Here is a 16,806-nt window from a genome sequence, read left to right as displayed (position 1 = left end):
AATAATTAATCAAGTTCTTTGTAATCCATTTCACTTGTGGAAAGCCTCTTCTAGCCTTGCATCCCTCCTCCTTGGTCCTACAGCACAATACCATTTTGCATCCTCTGTACAAGAGTTAAAGAAGAGGGGGAAAGGTATGTGTCTCCTTACAATACTAGATATTGGACGTCCTAACCTTATAATTCTACAAAGGTCAATTTTACAAAGTATTTGATCTGCAGTAAGGCATCTGATCACTCACTGCAAAAATGTCTACTAAGACATTTTGAAATTATTTCTATCACCAGGTCTACTCACAGGAATGCTGGCACCAGAGATAATTATACAAGACACATGGAATGTGTCTTTGGTTGGTCAGTTTCATGTAAAAGTGGTTAGTTTGTTTTCTTCTGATGGTCTAGGCAGATATTTGCACTTTCAGATGTTGCAAGTACAGGGTTTGCAATAATATGGAAGGCTATAGAACTGGAGTGATTTGCAGGCCCAACTATATTTGAAATCTTCTTCTCCCATCTTAAACAAAAAATAAAGAAAATAAATTAATAACTGCAAAAAAAAAAAAAAAGAAAAAAGATAAAAAGAAACCACCCCAACAACTCAAAAACCTGCCTTTGGCAGTGCTAAAATACGGTTTTGAAAGAATTCAAAAGCCAGGAAACTCCTAGAGTTAAGATTGCTCCCAGAAGGAAATTTGATTCTAGCGAATACTTCTGGTATTTCCTATTTCTGTTTTCTATTCTTGTTTAGTTTTTATTCTTTTAAATTTGAAAAACTTGACCAAACAAAACTAAACAGCCATACAGAGGTGTTTTACAACATAGGTTGCCAACCTATCACCTACAGATCAAATGTAGCCTGCCACATAAATTCAGTCAAGCACTTATTCCCTCATGCTTTCCTTTCCAGGAATGTCTCAAATATCAGCAAGAAATAAGCTGTGGGCTGTGCAAGTTATTCTTGTGGTCTGCTCTTCTTTTTGAAGAGCCCCCTCTGCATTCACAAGGTTCAGGCATATAGTTCTTGTATAATCAAAATCTTATTCTGGGTGATGAGAAACAAGACCTGTGGTACAATGTTCAGGTGTCACCTGAGATTTGGTGACTTCGTTGTAGCTGAAAGACCCAGCAATTTCAGCTGGAGAGTAAAATACCAAATATAAATCAGCATGAGCTTAATGTATGCTGCATAAGAACCGGCATCTGTAGAATTAATTAAGGTGGTTCATTGTATGTGAGTCAAAAGCTTTGAATTCTTTTCAGTGTCAGTACATAACTTAAAAGATCAGCAATGTAAAGAACATAAATATCAATCAAACCAGGTCTTCAAAGCTCTAAATTCAAAGCTTGAATAAACGCTAATTTATATAATGAATTGCTTTACAGGAAAAAAATAGCAGGTGCAAACAATAAAATTCATTGTCAGCAGTCACTGTTCCTTAATCAGCTATTTTATTCTATAGTAGCCACAAGTTTTTGTTCCTTTGATACGCATTTTGATTTCACTAGGCAGCCAGACAAGTGCTCTCTCACACCTGTGGAGTGCTCTCACACACCTGTGGAGTGCCCTCCCTGCTTGATCTTGCTGCCTCAACGCATTCTCACCCCAGCCCACCCCCTTGCTCTCTCACTTGCGTCTCTACAGCATATCTTTCAAATTCATATGAAAGATGTCTCCTTCATCTCATTGTACTATTTCTCAAAATAATAATAGTTTAAAGATGTTGTATATACGTGTTGTTGTGTGTCAAATACATATAACTTCCCTAAAGCCATGTATTTAATTTCAGACACTGGCACTATTGGACCGATTTAAATCAAAGTTAACCCAGGCAATTGAAGAAACTCCTGAAAATGAGGTTTCTGAACCTGAAGCAGATAATGACGAAGGATGGTGAGGTTTTTTTATTTAGATTTCTGTATTTACTGCTGGAAATCCCATTGGAGTAATATAGTCTCACTGTTAAGTGTAATTTTAAGGAGTAGCAGATACACCAAATGTGAAGACAGCTGCTGCAGGCAGGAATCAGCTAAAATGTACTGGTTTAGTAATCTGGAAAACAAGATGGGAGAGTAGAAGACATTCTGCCTTGTGCAGTTTTAAGTCCTACTAGAACTCTGTGTTGGAGGTGGTAAGTATTTTAAAGACTAATGGAGGAGATGAAGACAAACTGATAGACTCATCTGAAATGTCAGGTGACCCCAAGGGAGTGGGGTAGCACTAGAATTGATAAAGCGCTGCAGCAGTTATGACCTCAACACCTACCAGTCAAGGAGGTAGCTTGTACTGTGTTGTCTCATGTTCATCTTCCATCCAAAGAACACACCTTAGGGAAAGGGATAAAAATCATTATGATTTGAAGTTTGATCCCGAAGTCCTAGACTACAAGCTATTAGATGATAATAAAAATCTCTGCATAAAATGACCAGAAAAGAGGCAAAAAAACATGCAAAAATGTTTTGTAAGAGCAGGTCACCTTTTTTTATACAGGAAGCAATATAGGTGGTGTAATAAAGTAGACTATCTCTGCCTACAACTTTTTCCGTAGTTATATGCATGAGCCATCAAAGCTACAGCAAAACTACCACTAAAATAGAAACTTGAACAAAATTCTTGGCAATCGTTAAAAGACAGCTGATATTTCTGTATCTCAGATAACTTACTAAGTGAAAAGATGTCAGGTGTACACTTATGATCTTCCTAAAAGCTCCCTTCTTGGGGAGAAATTAGAGGGAAACTAATAGGATAGCTACCTGCCCTAAAATCTCCAAACTAGCACCAGAGCTAGACCTGAAAAAAACCTGAATTATTATAATGAGAAAAACTAAAACATGTGCAAACATGTACAATAGGCACCCTTTTTAAACAAATTATGTAACTAAATGTGATTAAAGCATCCTGCATCTATTTTGAGAGGGCTTATACATACACACATAATCATGTTAATGCAGTTGCTTTTCTCAGATGAGAAGGCAGTTAGCATTGATAGGAAATGCAGACTGTCTAAATAACTTCGCTATTTTTACTGTCATTCTACAAATGAAAAAGATTTGCATATTGAAGTGAAAAAATACGCCATAAAAAAAGACCATGAGGGAAGATAAGACATGGAAGGGAAAATGCTTTGTACATCTTAACTCAGATTTTTTTCCATACATTGATAATTGAAATTCTTCAATTATCTGGAAGTTACACATCAAGTTACAGTAAACTATATTATAAAAATGTTTAATTTTTATGTATCAAATCAGAATATCTTAAGGCTAGTTGAAGATATATTCCTTAAAAAAATTTAAAAAATGTTAAAAATGGTAGGTCATGAAAAGTAGGCTGAATTGCAAGTTCTGAGGCCAGATGTGTTGATGAGACTAAAATTTTAGGTCAGTCTTGGGTAACTTATTCTTTCTTGTTTGAATCATTGATTGTATTTTTTATTTAGTAATATAAAGCTACACAGATTCTGCAACTTTACATTCACACCTTCTTGCTTTTCACTGAATTGAACTGAGACCTCGCAAGGGAAATTCTAGGATTTGCAGAAAACTTCAGGCATATATACTGTCAGAAAGAGCAACACTAGTAGTACAGCATTTGGCTATACTACTAGTGTGGCTAATTGGCTATAAAGAATCCTTGCCGTTTTTAAAACAACAATTTTATACAAGTAGTGTGTAACAAGTGCATTTATTTTTTGAGTGTTTTGGTTGGGGGAGGGAGATTGTGGGCACTAGCGTAGCCCACTTCCATCTTAACAGATAATCTTGGCATATCCATCATTAAAAATGCGCTGTGTCTCTCTCCTCCCCATGCCCGCCCCATTTATTGTATCCAAGAAGTATAGAACATGGTATTTTAAAATATAAATGGAGGTTAGGTTTCTAAAGAGTAAGTTTTCTTTCTACTTTTGATGTTAATGCCATTATCTGGAAATACAGCTTTGCTTTCCTTGCTTATATTCTCTAAAAGATAATATTTTAAAAAATAAATCAAAACATAAACATCTTGGCTTTGGATTATAGTTTTTCAAACAATAGACAAAATAATTTCCTACATCTTACCCCTTTCAGGTTAACTCTTACTACTTACTTGCTATTATTTTAAGTTTTCACTTGTAACCATCTATTTGGTTGCTTCTTCAAACCATGTAGTCTCCCTTCATTATGTCTTTTCCTATCTCAGTCTCTTTGAGGATAAGGGATAACATACAGCATAAATTTTGAGGTCCTTGGATTTCACTGATACTCTGAGATCCTATCTGAGTTATCATTGTGCTTCTTAGTTCTTCAAGAATTATAGTATAGACTGTTTCCGTTGGAAGGGACCTACAACAGTTGTCTAGTCCAACTGCCTGACCACTTCAAGGCTGACCAAAAGTTAAAGCATCTTGCTAAGGGCATTGTCCAAATGCCTCTTAAACAGTGACAGGCTCAGGACATCAGCCACTTCTGTGGGAAGCCTTTTCCAGGGTTTGACTACCCTCTTGGTAAAGAAGTGCTTCCTAATGTCCAAGTGTAAACCTCTCATGTCCAGTATAAACCTCTCTTACGTAGCCTTTACATGAACCTGAAGGGCTGGTCTTCGTGTCTGATATTTTCTTGTCACAGTAACATAACCAGTCTTTTAAAGACTTTTATAAAGTTCAGTCACTATCCCTATTTCTTTCTGAGTAATTACTGACATCTAATTGGCAATAGTTCTATTTTCTGTAAGTAATTCATACTGAATGAAGACGCATGTTGCAATTTCAGCTTATGAAGTTGTATTTTTGTTTAGAAAATACTATCGCATTCAGAATTGCACTAAAATGAAGACTTAGAATAGTATGAAACTACATAATAGACTAATAATTAACATATTAATTTTGCAGCACAGTAAATGTGCATGTTAACTTTACAGACAGATGAGAGTCTTATTTTCAAAGAATTTACTTTGAAGCTAAATAAATTGTAAAATGTACATATTACATAAGTTGGTTATAAACACATAGAACATTAACAATGCAGTGAAGTCTTCCAAAAGCTATTAATGATTATTACAATCACTTGGAAAGTTAAATTTCATATGTTGGTATAAGGGTTTACGTTTTCAGTGTCTTTGTTTTATTAGAATATAATTATAATTACTTTAGATTTTTAAACTCTCTTAATTCAAATCCACTCCTCAAAAGACAGTAATTCTACTTTATTTGGGTTTTATTAAATATAATTAGTGTATAGCATATGCATATATGATATGCACATATTATGTGAGTCCTCCAGGCCATTTTGTAGGTCATGGTTGCTGTTTTTATGGCAAGTGGAAGCCTGCCAGTATGCATTGCTCTACTATCAGGGTGTGTTATCTGAGGTAAAATGATTGCCTCTAAGACATTTTTATGTGTCCACATGAGTGGCCACACATTGAGGTATAATTTTCATTCTCTGTCAAGATAGAAACCGTTACCAATTTGTTATGTTTTCTTTTATTTGGCAAACTTCTCTCTGCATATTTGGCTGAGCTGCTGTATTGGCATGGCGCATAGCAGACGTTTGGGCACTTTTCAGCAGCATTCTACTTTTTATGCAAGAAAAAAAGAAGAAATACGACTCTATTGTAAACAGTGTGTATGGTGTTTGATAATTATTACCAGATTTTGCTGTCTAAGAAGGCATCTGAGGAAGTGTTATGAAGAGAGCTGAAAAGAAATGCATAATACTAAGTTTTAACATGAAATACCAGAATCTTTGCTGAGACATTCTATTGCAAAGTCTACTGCTCTGTGAGCGCGATTATATATATATCTGTCTGCAGTAATCAAAATGCAATTTCCCCCACAGAATTCAAAAGTATAAAAATAAACATGGTATGTAGTGCCAGAAAGGGTACTCATAACAATAAAAATGTCTGCAAATAAGTAGACAGACACGTTTTTACAGCATCTGGCTACCTCAGGAAGACATGCCTGATCCTAGTTCTTCCAGGCACAAGCATTATTATCCGTGTGGTTCCGTATTAAGAACTGTTGCTTATGCTTTTCTTTTTGTAATTTGTCAGATGTCTTCAGTACTGTTTGATCATTTATTTGCTTACAGTCCAAACAAGAGAGTCAGATGCATGACTTCATTCTTCTCTTTCACAAAAGTTTTATAGAGTGCAGCAGAGGTAGGTAGAGATGATCTGGCAGAACTCAGTTGCTCATTCTGGGCTTAAAGTCTTACCAGGAAGACTTTTCCACAAAACGTAGATGAGACCCATCGCAGCAGCAATGAGGTGTCATCTGCTTAGAAACTAGTAGTATGAAAACCAAATATCATAGAATAGAATCATAGAATATTTAGGGTTGGAAAGGACCTTAAGATCATCTAGTTCCAACCCCTCTGCTAGGGGCAGGGACACCTCACACTAAACCATGTCACCCAAGACTCCGTCCAACCTGGCCTTGAACACTGCCAGGGATGGAGCATTTACCACTTCTTTGGGCAACCTGTTCCAGTGCCTCACCACACTCACAGTAAAGAACTTCTTCCTTTTATCTAACCTAAACTTCCCCTGTTTAAGTTTGAACCCGTAAAATACGTCACAGCAGAAGACCCAGATGGATTAATTAATCTACTTAATACTTCCTATCTGGATTTCTGAATAGGCCTGAATTTGAAGGCGAAAACACTGCGCAAAGGCTACACTTTATACAGAAGACTGCTGCTCATCATCTTCTTTAGAGGTTAGACTGCTGTGTACATATAGTTGCATGCATGTGACACCCAGTCAGGTTGTAGTGCCACTTCAGAGCTCTGATTATAATATCAAATATTATAAAATAGCTACAGCTATAGTAAAACCTAGATTTCAGTCCAGAAAGTATTATGGCAACTGCAGATAATGAAACTGATCATGCAGACCTTGTGAGCACGACATAAAATATTTTCTGCAAAGAGAATCCAGCTATGAGAGAAAAAAATTCTGCTGTACTCAAGTATATTCAAAGATTGATTGCTTTAGTTAATCTGTGCAAAATACTCCTCTTCAAATAGGATAAGAGTGATACTTAGCACTCTGAAACACCCTCCCATCAAGTAATTCTGAGAGTTCTGAGTGGTTCATCTCTCTTTCAAAGCATGAAATCTGAGACTAGATACAACACTCAGCTATGACTTTGCCAGTGTTGAGTGGAAGGATTACTTGATTTGTCATTGTTTCTTTCATGCCTGGTTTCCAATCCCTTCTAAGCCACAATTTTTTTTCTACTGAATGCTTGCCTAACCTAGCTCTGTCCTGTACCCATGCTATTGATTGCTTTTGTGGAAATTCGGCCATTCCACTTTCTGAATGGTATCCTGTTTTACATACTACTATTCCTGTTTGCCAAAATTGCATAAATTCTAAATACTCCAATAAACTTTCAAAATACTCTTCACAAAACTTCAGATTATACATATGTTGTGTCATTATACTCTTCTCTCGTAAAGTCATAAATGGAAGTGAACTAACTCTACCACGTTCATGTTTTCACTTTGACATTAAACTATGGCTCTCTACTCCTAAAACCAGGGCTCTAGCGCAGAATTTTTACCAGCCTTACATCTTTATGAAGCGTGTCATGGTTTAAGCCCAGCATCACGCAGCCCTTCACTCACATCCCCCTTTCCTCCCATCCCCTGGGTGGAATGACGAGGAGAATCGAAAGAATGAAAGAATGTAAACCCCACAGGTTGAGATGAGAACAGTTGAATAACTAAAGTATAAAACGACTACTAATAATAATGATAAGGAAAATAACAAGGGGAGAGAATATAAAACTTAAAGGGGAAATGAAAAAAAACGGTAAACAAAAGTGATGCACAATACAGTTGATCACCACCCGCTGACCAATACCCAGCCCAACCCGAGCAGCAATCTGTCCCTTCCAGGTAACTCCCTCCAGTTTATATACTGGGCATGACGTGCTGTGGTATGGAATACCTCTTTGGCTGGTTTGGGTCAGGTGTCTTATCTCTGCTTCCTCTCAGCTTCTTGTTCCCCTCCTCACAGAGCAGAGCATGAGAGACTGAAAAGCCCTTGGTCAGGGTAAGTGCTACTGAGCAACAACTAAAACATCGGTGTGTTATCAACATTGTTTTCAGACTAAAGTCAAAGCACAGCACTGCACCAGCTACTAGAAAGGAAAAAATAACTGTTACAGCTGAAATCAGGGCAGTATGAAATATATCTACACTTTTCCAGACGGAAGGAACAGATTCCCTGCTATTAAAATCCACCTGTCATATCCTTAACCAAAATTCTGGACTATCTTCCACTCTTCTCTCTGTGATCTTCGAAAACAAGTAGAGGCTCCCTGAAACTGCTAGATTTATTGAGTTACTGAAGTATCTCTATTCCTATGAGAAATTTTACAGTCTGGACAATTTTTAAACTGCTAGAAGTTTCTGCAGAAAAATACACACTGGTTTTCTTCATTAAAGCTGGCCCAGTTGCCAAGTCAAGTTACAATATTTCTGTAAGGGTCCCCATTGTTTGTGCATTCTCACAGATAAAATGCACAAGAAGATTTACAAACCAGCTCTGGTACCATTCTTGAACTTGAAGTGTAATTGTCATGATGTCCTGGGTTCAGCTATAGCAGTCATTTTTCTCCTGCTTAGTAGCTGGTGCAGTGCTGTGTTTTTTAACTTTCAGCCTGGGAACAACGCTGATAACACCGATGTTTTTAGTTGTTGCTAAGTAATGTTTATTCCAACCAACGACTTTCTCAGTCTCATGCTTTGCCAGGGAGGAGGGGAAGCCGGGAGGAAGCAGAGACAGGACACCTGACCCAAACTAGCCAAAGGGGTATTCCATACCACAGCACGTCATGCCCAGTATATAAACCGGGGGGAGTTACCCGGAAGGCCCAGATCACTGCTCGGGTCGGGCTGGGTATCGGTCGGCGGGTGGTGAGCAATTGTATCCTCTCCCCTTGTTATTTCACTAATCGTTATTATCATTGGTGGTAGCAGTAGTGGTTCTGTGTTATACCTTAGTTGCGGGACTGCTCTTATCTCAACCCGTGGGAGTTGCATTCTTCCCATTCTCCTCCCCATCCCTCCGGGAGCGGGGGGAGGAAGAAAGGGGGGGGGGGGAGTGAGCGAGCGGCTGTGTGGTTCTGAGTTACCGGCTGGGCTCAAACCACGACAGTTCTTTTTGGCGCCCAACGTGGGGCACGAAAGGTTGAGATAACGACAGATCTGACCAGAGTGTGTTTAATCATATTTGTGATAAGCATTCATTGTTACTACTCGTCACAATGGTGATTATTTGGCTCTCAGACGTGTTGCGCTTGATCTCAGAGTTTCAGCATGTTGTACCTTACTTACAGCCACTATTTGCTGTTTTAGCGTTTATCGGCTGGGGGGCCTGGGCTAAGGTTCTTGTTTCACTGTACTTCATGGTAATGACTTGTAATACAATAGACTCATTGATCATGAAACTGGTCTGGTTTGTGCTTCCAGCGTGGCCATCACCACTATACATTGGGAGGTATATAATGAAATATTTTAGCAATTGCATATCTTTTTTTTTCTCCTCGGGGGGTAAACTTACGAAGGAAGCATTCTCTTTCACCCCTCGTTCCCCCACCAGCCTATTTGCAACAGCAATTGAGAGTTCTGAAGGTTTTAGATGGCCTTTGAGTACCCTTGAAACCTGCCTGCTGATTGTGCTGGGGATCAGCATGTTGGCAAACATACGGAGTGTGTTTTACCCACGGCCATCCCGTCGTAGGAACATCCTATTTCGTTTAATGTCAAAAATTCAGCAGTATCAGGTTCGAATCTGGTCTAGGGTTAGACGACGATATAGGAGGACCACCAGGAGATTTTCCCTGAGGCTGGACAGTTATGAGTGGCAGGGTGTGTGGGATAGTATGGGCAAGTACCTAGGCCAGTGGGCCCCTCCAGTGCTTTGGAACTTCACCACTGAACAAGTGCAACATCCGGAAAAACTAGTAAAACACTTAAACGAGGTGTGCTGTCGTCCTGGTTATACCAGAGAGGGACAAATTTTGGCAACGTGCTGGGGCTTGGCCTATGCCTACAGAGCCCTGCTCAACACTATCCAGCACCTTCAAAGGGAAAAAAATGTCTCTGGATCTGATGGCAAAGCAACAGACAACGCAGCTATGCCAACTACAAGCACAGCAGCTACTCAGACCCTGACCACAACAGTCAACACAGCTACTCCAAGTACAGCAGCTACATCAACCCCAGTGACAAGCACAACAGCTACTCAAACCCTGACCACACCAGACAACGCAACTACTCCAACTTCAAATACAGCAGTTACACCAACCCCAGTGACAAGCACAACAGCTACTCAAACCCCGACAGCAACAGACAATGTGGCTACTCCAAGCACCGCAGCCACACCAACCCCAGTGACAAGCACAGTAGCTACTCAAACCCCGACAGCAACAGACAATATAGCTACTCCAAGCACCACAGCTACACCAACCCCAGTGACATGCACAGTAGCTATTCAAACCCCGACAGCAACAGACAATATGGCTACTCCAAGCACTGCAGCTACACCAACCCCAGTGACAAGCACAGTAGCTACTCAAACCCCGACAGCAACAGATAATGCAGCTGTTGGTGTTACTCAACTCCCAAGCACAACAGCTGCACCAACCCCAGCAATAGACATTGCAACCACTCCAATCCTAGTGGCAGACACTGCAGCCACTCCAACCACAGTGACAAACACTGCAGCTAAACCAAATGTCCAGTTTGTGACAATGTCTGTTGCCCCTGTAAGCAAAAGCAGACGAAAGGCACAAAGAGCAACCCGCGAAGCGAAGAAAGATGAAGACCCAGTGCCATTACTATATTCAACAGCACCTGAACAAGAGTTACTACTATGTGGGTCAGAGGAAGAGGAAGAAGAAGAAGAGGTCACTTCTCGACCCCGGACCTCAACCGAACTACGGAATATGCGAAAAGATTTCACCCGTCTTCCAGGGGAGCACATTGTCACCTGGTTGCTCCGGTGCTGGGACAATGGGGCCGACGGTCATGAACTAGAAGGTAGGGAAGCCAAGCAGCTGGGATCACTTGCTAAGGAAGGAGGAATTGACAAAGCGATTGCAAGAGAGAAGCGAGCCCTCAGTCTTTGGAGGCGGCTCCTGGCAGCTGTGAAGGAAAGGTTTCCCTACAAAGACGATATTACGAATCGCTCAGCCAACTGGACCACGATAGAGAAAGGCATCCAGTCCCTGAGGGAATCAGCCATTATAGAGATGATCTATCGTAGGCCGGATTCCAGGAACACATCCGTAGACCCAGATGAAGTCGAATGTACACGACCCATGTGGCGGAAACTTACACGGAGTGCGCCATCGTCATATGCCCACACATTGGCATCAGTGACCTGGAATGACGGAGTATCACCAACAGTGGATTGTCTGATTCGTCAACTCCGAGAGTTCGAAGACAATCTCACCCCTTCCATCATTTCAGCTGTGGAAAAACTGTCCCAGGAGTTCAAACAATTGAGAGACGATTTATCCGATCTATCCAGCTCTCCACGCGTACCAACCCATGTCTCAGCTATCAACAGAAGGTGCCCTACTGCTCGAGAAAGAAAATATACGAAGTACACGCCACGGGCCACCCTATGGTTTTACCTGCGGGATCATGGAGAAGACATGAGAAAGTGGGATGGAAAACCTACTTCAGCTCTGGAGCAACGGGTGCGTGAACTGAAGAGGAGAACAATGGTCAAGGATGATCCTCCCAGGAAAGCTGCTGCTCCAGTCTCTGGCGAGCAGTTTCCCAGATGGAGCGAAAGAGCTGATTTTACTCCAGCTCCTGTGATAAGGAATACTAATCCCTTTCTACAAGACAGAAGTGGAGAATTTTGTGATCACTATTAGAGGGGCCCTGCCTCCAGCCAGGTGGAGGAGAGGGATAATCGGGTTTACTGGACTGTGTGGATCAGATGGCCTGGCACATCAGTCCCACAGAAGTATAAGGCTCTAGTAGATACTGGTGCACAGTGTACTCTGATGCCATCAAGGTATCAAGGGGTGAAACCCATTTCTATTTCTGGAGTGACAGGAGGATCCCAAGCGTTAACTATGCTGGAAGCTGAAATCAGCCTGACTGGGAGGAAGTGGCAAAAGCACCCCATTGTAACTGGTCCAGGGGCTCCATGCATCCTTGGCATAGACTATCTCAGGAGAGGGTATTTCAAAGACCCAAAAGGGTATAGATGGGCTTTTGGTATCGCTGCCTTGGAGACAGAGGAAATTAAGCAGCTGTCCACCTTACCCGGTCTCTCAGAGGATCCTTCTGGTGTGGGGTTGCTGAAGGTCGAAGAACAACAAGTGCCAATTGCGACCACAACAGTGCACCGGCGGCAATATCGCACCAACCGAGACTCCTTGATTCCCATCCATAAGCTGATCCGCAGACTGGAGAGCCAAGGAGTGATCAGCAGGACCCGCTCACCCTTTAATAGCCCCATATGGCCAGTGCAAAAGTCTAATGGAGAGTGGAGATTAACAGTAGACTATCGTGGCCTGAACGAAGTCACACCACCATTGAGTGTTGCCGTACCAGACATGTTAGAACTTCAGTATGAACTGGAGTCAAAGGCAGCCAAGTGGTATGCCACAATTGACATTGCCAATGCATTTTTCTCAATCCCTTTGGCAGCAGAATGCAGGCCACAGTTTGCTTTCACTTGGAGGGGCGTCCAGTACACTTGGAACCGACTGCCCCAGGGGTGGAAACACAGCCCTACCATCTGCCATGGATTGATCCAGACTGCACTGGAACAGGGGCAAGCTCCAGAACACCTGCAATACATTGATGACATCATCGTGTGGGGTGATACAGCGGAAGAAGTTTTTGAGAAAGGGAGGAAGATAATCCAAATCCTGCTGAAGGCCAGTTTTGCCATAAAACGGAATAAGGTCAAGGGACCTGCACAGGAGATTCAATTTTTGGGAATAAAATGGCAAGATGGACGCCGCCAGATCCCCACAGACGTGATCAACAAGAGAACAGCAATGTCTCCACCAACTAACAAGAAAGAAACACAAGCTTTCTTAGGTGTCGTGGGGTTCTGGAGAATGCACATCCCAAATTACAGTCTGATTGTAAGCCCTCTCTACCACGTGACCCGGAAGAAGAATGATTTCAAATGGGGCCCTGAGCAACAACAAGCCTTTGAACAAATTAAACGAGAAATAGTTCATGCAGTAGCCCTTGGACCAGTCCGGGCCGGGCCAGATGTGAAAAATGTGCTCTATACCGCAGCTGGGGAGAATGGTCCTACCTGGAGCCTCTGGCAGAAAGCTCCAGGGGAGACTCGAGGTCGACCCCTTGGCTTTTGGAGTCGGGGATATAAAGGATCCGAGGCCAGCTACACTCCCACTGAAAAAGAGATACTGGCAGCCTATGAAGGGGTTCGAGCTGCCTCAGAAGTGATTGGAACTGAAGCGCAGCTCCTCCTGGCACCCCGGTTGCCTGTGCTGGGCTGGATGTTCAAAGGCAGGGTCTCCTCTACACATCATGCAACGGATGCTACATGGAGTAAGTGGGCCGCACTAATTACACAACGAGCTCGAATAGGAAATCCCAGTCGTCCAGGAATTCTAGAAGTCATCATGGACTGGCCAGAGGGCAAAGATTTTGGGATGTCACCAGAAGAGGAGGTGACGCGTGCTGAAGAGGCCCCACCATATAATGAACTGTCAGAGAGTGAAAAGCAATATGCCTTGTTTACTGATGGGTCCTGCCGTATTGTGGGAAAGCATCGGAGATGGAAGGCAGCTGTGTGGAGTCCCCTGCGACAAGTTGCAGAAACTGCTGAGGGAGAGGGTGAATCGAGTCAATTTGCAGAGGTGAAAGCCATCCAGCTGGCCTTGGACATTGCTGAACGAGAAAAATGGCCAGTACTTTATCTCTATACTGACTCATGGATGGTGGCAAACGCCCTGTGGGGGTGGTTGCAGCAATGGAAGCAGAGCAACTGGCAACGCAGAAGTAAACCCATCTGGGCTGCTGCATTGTGGCAAGATATCGCTGCTCGGGTGCAGAACCTGGTGGTGAAGGTACGCCACGTAGATGCTCATGTACCCAAGAGTCGGGCCACTGAGGAACACCAGAATAACCAGCAAGTGGATAAAGCTGCTAAGATTAAAGTGGCTCAGATGGACTTGGATTGGCAACATAAGGGTGAATTATTTTTAGCCCGGTGGGCCCATGACACCTCAGGCCATCAAGGCAGAGATGCAACATATAGATGGGCTCGTGATCGAGGGGTGGACTTAACGATGGACACTATTGCCCAGGTTATTCACAAATGTGAAACATGTGCTGCAATTAAGCAAGCCAAGCGGTTAAAGCCTCTCTGGTATGGAGGACGATGGCTGAAGTACAAATATGGGGAGGCCTGGCAGATTGACTATATCACACTCCCACCAACCCGCCAGGGCAAGCGCTATGTGCTTACCATGGTGGAAGCAACCACCGGCTGGCTGGAAACATACGCTGTGTCCCACGCCACTGCCCGGAACACTATCCTGGGCCTTGAGAAACAAGTCTTGTGGCGACACGGCACCCCAGAGAGAATTGAGTCAGACAATGGGACTCATTTCCGGAACAACCTCATAGACACTTGGGCCAAAGAGCATGGCATTGAGTGGGTATACCACATCCCCTACCATGCACCAGCCTCTGGGAAAATCGAACGGTACAATGGGCTGTTAAAAACTACACTGAGAGCAATGGGTGGTGGGACTTTCAAACACTGGGATACACATTTACCAAAAGCCACCTGGTTGGTCAACAGTAGGGGATCTGCCAACAGGGCTGGCCCAGCCCAATCAGAACTTTTACGTACCGTAGAGGGGGATAAAGTTCCTGTGGTGCACATAAAGAATTTGTTGGGGAAGACAGTCTGGGTTATTCCTGCTTCAGGTAAAGGCAAACCCACTCGTGGGGTTGCTTTTGCTCAGGGACCTGGATATACTTGGTGGGTAATGCGGGAAGATGGGGAAGTCCGATGTGTACCTCAAGGGGATTTGATTTTGGGGGAAAACAGCCAATGAACTCAATTGTACGCTGTTGCCTGCTCTATAACACTTTTATAGCCCACCAGCTAGATATCTTCAGGTCACCAGCCATTGACCCTGACTTCCCTCCGATCACCACCTCAACAAAGAATGAATTTTGAGGAAACCAGACGAGCTCAGCAGTGACCAGATGAGTTTGGCGGTATCATCAGCAGGCAACAACCCAACACTATGTACCGTCCCTCCTGCCCTGAAAGACTATTACAAGAGATGGAGCCTGACATCATGGACTGGATGAGTTCAGCAATTTTACAGGGATTGGTCCATGGACTAGGGAACGATATCTTTCTCTGTGTGTGGGTGTGGGTGTATATATATGTGTATATATGGGACAGGGGTGATGGTGTGCTGAGAGATGTGGGATCTGAGCATGACGTGAATGGTATGGAATAAGGGGTGGATACTGTCCTGGGTTCAGCTATAGCAGTCATTTTTCTCCTGCTTAGTAGCTGGTGCAGTGCTGTGTTTTTTAACTTTCAGCCTGGGAACAACGCTGATAACACCGATGTTTTTAGTTGTTGCTAAGTAATGTTTATTCCAACCAAGGACTTTCTCAGTCTCATGCTTTGCCAGGGAGGAGGGGAAGCCGGGAGGAAGCAGAGACAGGACACCTGACCCAAACTAGCCAAAGGGGTATTCCATACCACAGCACGTCATGCCCAGTATATAAACCGGGGGGAGTTACCCGGAAGGCCCAGATCACTGCTCGGGTCGGGCTGGGTATCGGTCGGCGGGTGGTGAGCAATTGTATCCTCTCCCCTTGTTATTTCACTAATCGTTATTATCATTGGTGGTAGCAGTAGTGGTTTTGTGTTATACCTTAGTTGCGGGACTGCTCTTATCTCAACCCGTGGGAGTTGCATTCTTCCCATTCTCCTCCCCATCCCTCCGGGAGCGGGGGGAGGAAGAAGGAGGGGGGGGGGAGTGAGCGAGCGGCTGTGTGGTTCTGAGTTACCGGCTGGGCTCAAACCACGACACATGATCAAGTAACCCATAACTCAAAAGGAGCATCACTCCTTACTACCGGGGGAGGGGAGGGAGAGGGGCAGAATACATTGCACACTGAACCAATCATTTACAGTACCTTAAAAAACTTGGAGATGTAGGGTAGCAAATCATGATGATTTTTTTTTTTCTTGGATTGATTGAAAAGGTATACCCATCCATTCACTTCTAAACAAGGTTCTTAGTTAAAGTACGTAATAGCTAATAGGTAGCAAATACTGGAAAAGCACGAGAAGGGATTGCTATATGAACATTGCATTGAGGCAATATTCTGTTCTTGCTTGAAAACTGCTTCCATGCTGTTAATCTGAGTCCAAAGAAGTATGGTTTTACATTATTGTTACTTCTTTAATTTATATTTGATGGAAGATGCCCAGTTCATCCTGCTGGACCTTCAATATTCAGTGCAGAAACTGGAATATTAACATGTGAAAGCTGTTCCTTACCAGATGAACATGATTATATAAAGTACATTTAAACTATTGTTGCCACTAGGGAAGCAGCCAAAGTTTGTATCATCCTCAGTAGAGGGGTTTGTTCTATTATTAGTCCCATCAATTCACAAGTCAGGGCTGCAAGTAGACCTCCAGTTGATTTTCAAGTTTGTGTTACAGTGGAGCCCAGTAATTTTTCCTTCATTCTGCACCCAGCTAGAAGTTTAGGATTTCTTCTTCTGGATTCAGATCTCATCACTGGCTGCTATCTGCTCT

The 16,806-nt window shown here is 42.7% G+C and overlaps 1 protein-coding gene across 3 annotated transcripts in view; it reads left to right on the top strand.

Moving 5' to 3' along the window:
• The window catches only part of CWC27 (CWC27 spliceosome associated cyclophilin), a 132,969-nt gene that overhangs the window by 103,326 nt on the left and 12,837 nt on the right, over positions 1 to 16,806 (top strand). The window contains exons 13-14 of one of the 3 annotated variants that reach the window (XR_003989301.1): positions 45 to 134; positions 1,787 to 1,890. The exons of 1 other annotated variant lie outside the window; for it this stretch is intronic. Coding sequence is in view for 1 of the 2 variants with exons in the window: in XM_030471100.1 (XP_030326960.1) it covers positions 1,787 to 1,890 (104 nt within the window). In the remaining variant the exon portion in view is untranslated. The remainder of the gene's footprint in view (positions 1 to 44; positions 135 to 1,786; positions 1,891 to 16,806) is intronic. One more of the 3 variants, XM_030471100.1, reaches the window with a different exon arrangement.

This window comes from Strigops habroptila, chromosome Z (genome assembly GCF_004027225.2).
Source record: "Strigops habroptila isolate Jane chromosome Z, bStrHab1.2.pri, whole genome shotgun sequence".
NCBI lineage: Eukaryota > Metazoa > Chordata > Aves > Psittaciformes > Psittacidae > Strigops > Strigops habroptila.
Note: the sequence above shows the minus strand (reverse complement) of the source record. Positions and strands in the feature narration are given on the sequence as shown.